Here is a 10,676-nt window from a genome sequence, read left to right as displayed (position 1 = left end):
ATAAAAATACCCAAACAGTCATATAAATGCAGCTTGTCAAGATTTAGCATCCTGGTTTTTGGTGTGCCTTGGGGTCTCTTGCTAACCTATGCAGACATGCATATGCATCCGTGGCGTAATGTGCCTCAAGGGAGTGGAGTTTTCATAAAAGTATTCTCTTCCTACTACTTGTGGTATTTATATGTAAGATTTAGCTGAGTAACGCTGCTCATGCATGCCTCCTGTAGTGTGGTGTTCTTCAGACAAAGGCAAGCAAGTCACCTCAAGTTCCTCGATTCCTTTTACTCTGTTCCCTTCTGACACTAGGGACTCCAGAGGTAACACTGATTTCTTCCTGGGCAGGGCTGCTGCCGCTGCCATGAAATAACAGAGATACCTGCAACAAATGCACTAATTCTTCTACATGTTTTTATGTTAGGGCTTGCATTTGCTGAAAATAGGTGGAATTCTGCCTGAGTTCATGTGGAGACAGGAATGTTAGCAGTTCTCAGATGGCTTAATTGTGAGGGCTATAGACTGCCGTTGCTTGCTAGGATTTTCTCTCAGTTCAACATCTGCCCGTTACTGAAGTGAAGTCAAAGTGGTGGCAGTGTGGTGACCAGCACTGGGTTTTGGAGACTTTTGATGTGATACCTGCAAATGATAACATACTTTCTTTTTTTCCTCTAGCCCGGGTCGCTCCCCAATTTCCTTTGACAGTGAAATAATAATGATGAATCATGTGTACAAAGAAAGGTTTCCGAAGGTAAGGAATCACTTCTTTGAATAATGCATTCAATGAACTTGTGACCAAGCTCAGAGTTAATTTGCTGTGCTCAGCAGAGAAGAAGCCCAGCTCTTACCTCTGATTTCCAAGCAGTATAGTTTGCTGAGAGTTTGAAGCTGCCCTCTCTGCTTCACATGTTAATTCTTCAGTAGAAGAAATAGAAAAACTTTGTGTAGTAGTGCATGTATGTCATATTTACTAGATTTCTCATATCTTTTATTGGCATATCAAATGCTTGCAGAAGTGAGGAGAAAGGCCATGCTCTGACTTCCCAGTCAGTTTATGTTGTTTATGAGGCCAGTGTCTCCTTATATTTTTAACTAATCCATGTCTTCTTCTTTAAATCAGATCGAGGATGAAAGAGGGATGTTTTGCTTAAAGAACTTAAAAAACTTTGTACTTAAAAAACCTATTTAAGAGAAATTTCAAAATATGTTGTATAATATTCTCTCTCCCCTGTATAACTGCGTTAAATTTGCTTTATACTGATCCAGACTTCCTTGGGTTTGGTAGCCTTTCCATTTGCATATTGGAAATGCAAAATTTTCTTTTCGAGTCATTCCAGATTATACTGTAGGTTTTGGCAAAAAAACGAGTTTGCCACTGGGGCTTTTGGTACCAGAGAAGCAATGAAGCTAGAGTTGGGTTTTTAGAAAAGTCAATCTGAATTCAGTTGCACTGAAATACGCTGAAGCGGTCTGCCATGAAAATAAGGGCGGGTTTGTTTGGTTTGGTTTTTTAAATATGAATATTGAAATCTGTGGAATCAAGCTTTGAAAGTTAACATTTCACTGAAATGTTAGCGCAGTGTTTTGAGCGTGATGCTGACAACAACGACCAGTACCGAGGTTGCGGGTTCGATTCCCGCTTGGTCCCCATGTGTTGCCTGGTCTAGTCGAGAGGTGGTGTCCCTGCCCATGACAGGGAGGTTGGACTAGATGATCTCTAAGGTCCGTTCCAGCCTAGGCCGTTCTAGGATTCTATGATTCTATAAGATCGTTATGGCCCTTCCTTCCTGTTCCGCCAGTAGACGTTTCTATGGAGACAGGCAGTTGGTGCTCATGGCAACAGAAACGCCGCCGTGTGTCTGCTGCCTGGGGCAGTGGTTTTCAAGTTCCGTGGTCTAGCCGAAAAGTTTTGAAAATTGCCTCGTATCTTACGTCCTTACTTTGGAGACCCAGGGAGGAATACAGCCTCAGGACCAGGATATTTTTGTGGTCATTTGCATTTTCAGAAAGCGTGTTCAGATTAATTTTTGTTGTTTGCTCATGTGAACCTAACTTTTGCCCATGCTATGCTATTTTTATTCTCAGCAAAATGCTCTTGCATTTTGGAACATTTTCTAAGCCTCATGCATTTTGGAACTAAGTATGCGTTACTTTAGCAGACTATGTTTAAGTACAGGGATAGTAAAATTTAAGAATAATTTCTCTTTATTCTATATTCTTAGGCCACGGCGCAGATGGAAGAACGACTGGCTGAGTTTATTGCCTCTAATGCTCCAGAGAACGTGCTGCAATTAGCAGATGGGGTCCTAAGTTTCATTCATCATCAAGTGATTGAACTGGCCAGAGATTGCCTAGATAAATCACGTGAAGGTCTTATTACTTCTCGGTACTTTTATGAGCTGCAGGAAAACTTGGAGAAACTTCTCCAGGATGTAAGTGCTCTCTGGAAAATAGAATATCTTATTTTGACTGAAAATTTAAACAATAAGCCAGAGCTTTGATTTTAGGAGAGACGATTGCAGGGGAAGGGCAGGGGGTGGAGGTGTCAGGAGATCCAAGTTGTTTCAGTGGGCTGTTGAATTTGAGCAAATCACTTCACCTGTGGACTTCCTTTGTACAAAAGTTCAATGGGCAAATGAGTAAGTCAGAGGGGGTCTTCACTATTTATGAAAATTGGGTTCACCCAGATGAAGGGAATTACTGAACTTTTCTTTCATGTACTTCAAGACTCTGAATGACTTATTTATTACAATAGTGCCTTCAAGCAGTGAAAACGCCACAGTTTGTAGTGTTGCTATGAATTTTTCATAAAAGATTTTCTTGAGCTGAACTTAATCCAGTTGTGGGTTTTTTGGTTCTTCAGTGTGTTTAGTGGTGTTCAAAGCATATGAAAATACACAAGGGGGCACAATTTTAATTCATGCTCAATATGCTTCAGCTGCTCATTAAAAATCACTCTTTTCCTGTAAGATGAAAATAATATTAAATTTTTTAAAAAAATTTCTTAAAATTTATACTGTAGCTGTGGTGAAGAGTCAGTGCTATTACCAATTGCTGGGCCCAGACCTCCATTTGGGAATATCTTCCTAATCCTCTGCTTCGATTTAGGGAGATAGCAAGCTGAAAACATAGGATTTACAAAGATAGCAGTCTCAGATAACAAATATCATGGAGATGCCTAGAAACAGAACACCTGACATTAGAAAATGGCAGATAAATTAAAAATACTATATTAATATACAAATATTGTATTAAAAAGCTTTGTGGAAACTGTCAGTTAAAATCTCTGGCTACCCCATTTATGCAAGCACACAGCTGTAATATCCCTGATATTTGCTATGCATGGGAGAGAAATGACTCATGTTTGTTTGTGTGAGGTTCTGCCTGGATGGGGAATATAATTCTGACAGATCAAGAGAGGCAGAGACTGTCTTTCAAAGGCCTGTACATTGTCTGCCTATGGGATATGTGTAACCACTGTGCGTGCATTTAATAGTAAAAAATGTGTTTTCTGGTAAACGTGGAGTTCTCTGGATGCCGTGCAGGAGTCTGACCGTTGATACCACCATCCAGGGCTGGAGAAAGTGCGTATATTCAAAGAAATTGTTCAGTATTCAAAGTCTTTGAAAGAGAATGTGTGAGACCACAGTGCGTTTTACTGCTTCTGGTAGCAGGTACTTGGAGCTTGGAATTCTGCCGCTGCCAAACTTCCCTCTGTGTGTGTGATTTCTCATACCAGGAGGAATTAAAGGGAGCGATAAATGGGGTCTGGGCACTTCCAGTCTGAATTTTCAGGCCTGTCTTCTGGCTTGAAGAGGTCAGTCAGGATCTCAGGAAAAGTATGGCAAAAAGGTGGGATAGAGATGATTACAGGGCAGGCTTAGAGGGAGTCAGAACGGGCTGGAAAGAAAGAGGATAAAGAAATTAAAGACAGAGGAACACCAAAGACTTCATTGCCTATCTTCCTTATTTGTTTTTTTCTATCACAGATCCTTGGCTTTTCTTTTATATTTTAATATTTGCAAGCTACTTGTTTTCTCCTGCTCGCCAGTCTCTGCTTTGCCCTTCAGACTACATTCCAGAGGGAAATAATTGGGACATTCGATCTAAATATATGGAAATTGGTGATAGTATTTCTTTTGGAGGACTGAACTGAAACACAAGAATTTTGGAGTCAAGTTTAATTTATTCCAAATTTGAGGGCAGGGTCTTTACCTTTGTTTAGCTTGTAAGGTGTCATGCAGAATTACACCCTATATCTAAATAATTCTAACGCGAAGCTCATCAGAAAGGTCTTCCACCTGGGAAGTTGTGTGGTTTGGGGTACATAGCTTTATGGTGTATTTTTATGTGCTATAGAAAGACTGGGAGTTTACTGGTGTATAAGGAGGTCAGTGAATGGCAGGAGTAGCCACAGGTTTTCATACAGTTTCACTGTGAAAGAATCAATTCTCTTGAAATTCTTTTTTAAGGTGTTGATTCTGACATGTAACAAACTAAACTTGCACGGCCTTTCAAGCCATAGAAAGGAAACTTGATTTAAGAAGTTGCAGTTTGAGTCTGCTTTATACTGTAAAAATGTATCTGTAAAACAGTAACTGGGTATGTAAATAATGAGCTCTTTAAATATACCAAACCAGAAAACTTTTAAAAGTTTTAGATCCTGGCTTTTGTAATAAAATGCCAGCAAATCTCGTTAGTTATGGCAAGTGGGATCTTTGCCCTTGTTTGGAGCATGAAGTATTGTCTTTTAGCCAGAAAAAAACTATTGCCTATTGCATTGTTGAAATTAACCTGAAGTAAAGATGAATTTGAAATATTTTTATTTATTTTGGAAAACTTGAACTTGAATGTTACACTTCACACAAAGTAAAAATATTGAAAAACAAGATAAAGCACTTAAAAGAATATCTGACATTCTGTTCTTTATCTGTTACCATGGGGTGGGCTTAGACGACTGGACAGGACCTCAGGTTACTGTAGAACAAAAAGGCTGTGGCCAGTTATCAGCTGGCCAGATGGGCAAGGTAAAACTCCCTCAAAGAAGTTGAGTGGCCTTTGCGTGGCCGTAGCCAATGGGTGAGGAAAGCGAAGGCTTGCGGGTGTTTCTGTGCGTGGAGCCAAAGCAACGGGAGGGTGCTGGTCTTGTGCTGCGGTGCCGGCTGCCGCCCGTTGGCAGATGGATGTTCGGGTTGGGATTGCTTTCTTCGTGCGAGCCCGAGCGTAAATTTATTGGCTCTTGGCATTGCAGGTCTATTGTTTTGGTTTCCATCAGTATATTAGCTCAATTACCGCGTTGTGACTTGCATATCCCAGTTATTGCTCCCGCTGAACCCCAGGGGAGGACAGTGATTTTAATTTCACGCCCCAGTGGCTGCAGTTAGTGACGGATGGGTCTTTCAGCTGAGGGAATCGGGTTGTAAATTACCCGTACACGTGTCCCTGGCAGTGTGTGCAGGAACGGCATCAGCCCCGACCCACAGCCCTGCAGCTTCTCCCTCCTCCCCCAGGGAGGCCGGGGAAGGGGAGGGAAACCCTGAAATGCCACCAGCAACCTTCAGACGAGCCGCTCCTCGTTGGGAACTGCTAATTAGGTGGCACGCCTCGTACCAAGGGGCATGGAAGCGGGCGGCAGTGCTGGGCGATAGAAGTCCCGGCTTCCCAGGCACCGTCCTCGTGTCCCGAGGTCGTGAACAAGACGTCGGGAGGGATGTCCGGGCTGTCCTGCGCCGGAGGGCAACAAGAAGAGGCAGTTTTCCTGAGGATCTTGGAAGAGCAGCGCTGTGCAGAGATGATGGCTGAGTGGCTGTTACAAGTTGTTTGATTTATTTTTATTTTGATTTTTGATTTTTCCCTTTCGCATTTATCATTTGGCAATCGTGGTCTAGCTTTTTCTTTTCAGAACAAACACCTGATTAAATTAGTTGTGCTTATAAATTATTTTGCCTAAACTGCCATAGATGAGGAAAGGAGATGAGAAAGGCTTGATTTAAAAGAATTAAGTTGGCTTTAACAGTATAAATGTGTGCAAAATGATGAATTATATATTATATTTTTCAAATAATGTGACTTATGGGGGGGAAGGACTTTCCAATTGCATGGCTTGTATTTCAAATATACAAAGTTGTTGATGTTTTATGTATTCATTTCAGCACAGCTAACCCCTGGTGATCTGGAATGGCTTTTCAAATATAAAAGCATTAATTTCTTTCTAGAATTCATATTTTAACTTACAAGCTTGCGTAATGCATTAGGGGACACAGAGTGAATACTAATCGTCTTCATTTTGATTATTTTCTACTTTATAACTAGAAGATACCTTTAAGTTAGATAGAAGTCATAACTCATTTCAATGCTTTCAAAATAATCTTCTTTTTAGCCTTGATAGCCAGGAAGCATCTTTGATATTGTTTCTAGATAGTGAAATAGCAGGTGCATGATTTTCTTCAAGGTTAAAATTCTTGCCCTAGCTTATCAGTGCTGAAGGAGACAATCAGCATCTCTTATTCTAACCTATGTCAAAATGAGAAATAATGAACTTTTTAATATTTTGCTCAGTAACAAAATATCAGGGATATGTTATTTGAAATGCTGCCTGTATGTTTCTAGCTCTGAATTTCTGCTTTCCTGTGTTTTTATTGTTCTTTTAGGTGATCACCAGTGGCGCTTGGCTTCTTACCTATATATGTCTTTTTCTTAGAGGATGCTAGTGAACAGCGTTAAACAAATCTTTTAGTTTATTGCTGCTTGCAGCCTTGCTGATGAAATATCATTCCTATAATGGAATTATGTTTCTAGCTCATTGCCAGCATAAGCTCATCGGTTAAGTTCTGGACTTTATGGTCGTGGCTGTGCTAAAGCCTTAATTTTAGACCTTGGGAAAGAAATAGCTGTACTTTGTTGCCGTGTTTTTACATGTCATTGGAACCATCTTTTTATCACCTTGCAGTGATACAGTATTTTCTCCGTGCCTTAGGACTCATAATGTAACCATTGTGTGTTTCAGTAGAAGGAGAGCTATTTGGGGGGATTGTTCAAATTTGGAGTTTGTTTGATTGGTTGTTTCCTAATTACTGCTTTAGTGTCCTTTTTGTTATAAAAAGACACCCCCTCATCTGTCCCTGCCCACCTTGAAATTGAACCTTGAATTTGTACTGAAATCTGGTGAAATGACAGGAAGAAATTCTGTGGGTTAATAATAATTAGCAATTCTTTGAGTTATCTATGTGCACTTTGTTTTGCTTCTCTGCTTGATCTTATGCAGCATATGATCACTGTTGTAGTTATTCAGCGGCATTTGTAAAATTAAATAAAATTGAGGTTTTCTTGGTGCTGAACAGTCGTAGTTCAAATTCTAGCTGAAAGTAAAGCCTAGAAGTATGTGTTGCTGTTAGTAATTATCTAGAATTCAGTACTGTGTGGAGGCAAAATTGAAAAAATCAGTATTCCTCTTTTCATTTTTAAAAATAAAATAAAAACATGTAGTGTCTAATATAATTGATAGTTGATGTAATGCAAATAGAGCCTTTGAAATATCTCTTGCATGATAAAAGGAGTCAGTTGTAATGGAAAAGCTGTATGTAACTTGGCATCCTTGAATGAGCCGAGATCACTGCGGGCTCCGGCTCACTCACGCTTTTGCTGCCGAGTTATGGTTACTGAGCTGGTGATTGCTCTGCCTTCACCAAAACCAAAGACTTCACAAGGACCATAGTGTGATGTTCTGCTCTCCACAGGCCCACGAGCGATCCGAGAGCTCTGAGGTTGCCTTCGTTACCCAACTTGTGAAGAAGTTGATGATTATCATTGCACGGCCAGCTCGGCTGCTCGAGTGCCTGGTAAGTTTGGTCCTCAGGAGGACATGTGTATGATCTAAGGAGCCTGGTGTGTGTTTGAGGAGATAAGGAGCACAAAGCCTTCAAGAGAAAGCTTTTAATCCTCATTACAATGTTGGTGAAAAATAAATCGGTGTTTTTAAAAGAGAAGGTACTGTCTTTTGCATTAATATAGAAGTATCTTTCCGGTGGACTGTTGGTTTATGGCTGAGAGGCCAGGTGTAACTGATGACTTCTGGTCATCCTGCTTGGTGCCACCTGATTTTCCTTGTGTTGTTAGTAGCTACAGTGAAGAGTTTGCAAAAGTATGGTGTGCGTACGGTGGTGAGAGGGCCATGCTAAGAAAGAACTGTCACTAAGGAAGAAATTCCCCTCCATGATATAAACTTTGAATGTTTCTGAGGAATCCCCGACATGGGGGAGAAACATTTCATAACTGTAAAGCTGTATCATTTCCCTCTCCTCTCTCACCGCCTTGCTGTAGGAGTTTGATCCTGAAGAGTTCTACCATTTGTTAGAAGCTGCAGAAGGCCATGCCAAGGAAGGGCAAGGAATTAAATGTGACATTCCTCGTTATATTATCAGCCAGCTGGGACTCACCAGGGATCCCCTGGAGGGTAAGAACTCTTGTTTTGTACTCTCCAAACTGCTGAAAGGATAACCAGATCTGGTCACTATGTAGCTGAAGGAGGCTTTTATTTTATTACTTTGATTTCCAGGCCATTTTTCCTTATTTTCCTGTTTGCTGTCAGATTCTAGACTGTCCTTTCCAGCCCCATGTCTCAAAGGAGTGTTGCTGGGGCAAGGATCGCACATCAACAGTGACAGTTCTTACAACGTTAGGAAAAGCTTTATGATTTAACCATTTTGTCTGTGCTGTTGGACAGTAAAAGTAAATTTACCCATTTGATCTGCCTTGCCTGCTGGTGGCCTGGTTGGAAAGTATTCTGTCATCCCTCTTTGTTATCCTTCGTGGGAAAAATGCATTTGTTGTGATTTTCCATGAAAAGCCAGGACCAGCATGAATTTTTAGGTGAAGATGAGATTGTATTTTTACATCTTACATAGCAGTGAGAGCAAAGAGAGTAATGCTTGAGAAGACAGCAACAGCTTTTCTGCCAAGTACCAGAATTGCATATGGTAAATTCAATGTGCTGTAAACATCCAGAGGGCCAGAACGTCCTAACTTTGGAATTTGTGAGTTAATATTTCTGCCTGGCTCTTTGCTAGCTGAATCTCTTCTGCTATGACAAGTTTTATGAGCATGCAGGGCTTGCTCAGCAACAATAGAAAGTGTGGCAGAGACTGGAGAATATTTCAGCGATTGAACTGTACTTTTTGTTTTCTCAGGAGAGCATAATTTTAGCATAAATTAGTAGTCTGGATAGGACTAGTTCAACTCTTACAGTGTTTACTGGAATGACAGTGACAGGTTGACTTCCAAGTGAAGAGCTCTTCGGGAAAATTTCTACAAAGATTGCTAAATGCAATTTAATAGCATTTGTTGAAATCTGACATTAAAGGGAAATTTCCTTTGATCCCTGTCATGGGAGAGAACCTTTCCATCACTAATTCCCCTTACTAAAGTCAAATTTTCCTTAGAAATATGTGGAGATGTCAAGGTGACTTATTTCCTTTCTGTAAGGAAGGCACCCAGAAATGTCAATGGTGTCTGTTCAGAGACTAGTAGTTAATGTGGGGTTTGGTTTTGCAGAGTTTGTAGCACCTGCTAAGGCAGCTGAGTAGCCTAAACTAACTGACTTTCTCAGCTTGACACTGCTCAGCGTTTTGCCGAATCAGACCCATCCCATGGAGAGAGATTTTTCTTTTTTGGAGTACAGAGGTGCCACCAGGATATATGCAGACGTATGTATAAGGAATAGGTTTTAATATTAACTAGCTAGTAGTTTCCCCAAACTTACTTTTATTGCTTTTACTTATTATAGAAATCACCTAGAATAAGTCAGGCTGAAATTAGAACAATTAATTATATTCATATTTATATAAACTACTGCCTACAACTTAAAAGGTGTTAAAGGTTATCCCTGTATAATTGAGGTGAGTTTTTACAGAGGGGAAAACTGTCCTTTGTCATCTACAAGCACCTCTTGAAATTCTGTTTGTCTTGTATAAACAAAGAGAATGGTGTTTGATTGAGATCATTAGGAGTAATCTTTCCTCTTTCTTCTCAGAAATGGCCCAGCTGAATAGCTATGACAGCCCAGACACTCCTGAGACAGATGATTCAGTCGAGGTAACGCAGTGATACACTCACTCTGTCTGGCGTGTTTTTTTCTTTGGAAAGAAGTAGTCTACAGTGAAGGATTAATTATGATGCAGAGTAATTTTAATTAAAAAAAAAAAGTGCTGGCATTTAAAAGCACATGTTAGAACTAGACTCATACAAACCTGGAAATCTCTTTGCTGTGGTGGTAAAACGCTTAAACGTTACAGAGAAGCATTATCATTAAGTTCTGTTGATTTTATTTTTTTGGAGTTGCAAACAAAAATCATCTGGAGAAATTCTTTATATCTACATTTGTAAATTGTGATGGGTATTGGAGAGAGTTGGCTTTAGTAGTGGACTGTTGGAAAAAAAATAATTATATAACTCACTAGGTTTCAAAAGTCCTTAGTTGTTTAGTTTATTGATATTTTTAAAATGTAATGTTGGGGAAAGGCTTGAATCTTACAGTCCACTGATTGTGCTAGTAATTGTGTAGGGCATCTGTAGGGTTCCTAGGGATAGAAAGATTATCCCAAAGCTGAGGACCTCAGTTTAGAAATGGATTGAGTTTGGATGAATGCTGCTTAAAGAAGAAAAGGACAAAAAAAATGTGTAGAATG

The 10,676-nt window shown here is 40.1% G+C and overlaps 1 protein-coding gene across 1 annotated transcript in view; it reads left to right on the top strand.

Moving 5' to 3' along the window:
* Positions 1-669: 669 nt before the first annotated feature.
* Positions 670-10,676, top strand: part of LOC104270092 (microtubule-associated serine/threonine-protein kinase 2-like) — a gene marked incomplete at its 5' end in the record, with an annotated part of 35,524 nt that continues 25,517 nt past the window's right edge. The window contains 6 exons of the mRNA XM_009864347.1: positions 670-745; positions 2,217-2,426; positions 7,731-7,832; positions 8,314-8,446; positions 8,589-8,630; positions 10,022-10,083. Of these exons, the coding sequence (XP_009862649.1) occupies positions 670-745; positions 2,217-2,426; positions 7,731-7,832; positions 8,314-8,446; positions 8,589-8,630; positions 10,022-10,083 (625 nt within the window). The remainder of the gene's footprint in view (positions 746-2,216; positions 2,427-7,730; positions 7,833-8,313; positions 8,447-8,588; positions 8,631-10,021; positions 10,084-10,676) is intronic.

The sequence above is a fragment of the Apaloderma vittatum genome, unplaced genomic scaffold (genome assembly GCF_000703405.1).
Source record: "Apaloderma vittatum isolate BGI_N311 unplaced genomic scaffold, ASM70340v1 scaffold43682, whole genome shotgun sequence".
NCBI classification, from domain to species: domain Eukaryota; kingdom Metazoa; phylum Chordata; class Aves; order Trogoniformes; family Trogonidae; genus Apaloderma; species Apaloderma vittatum.
The sequence above is the reverse complement of the archived record's forward strand: the minus strand, read 5'-3'. Positions and strand labels throughout refer to the sequence as shown.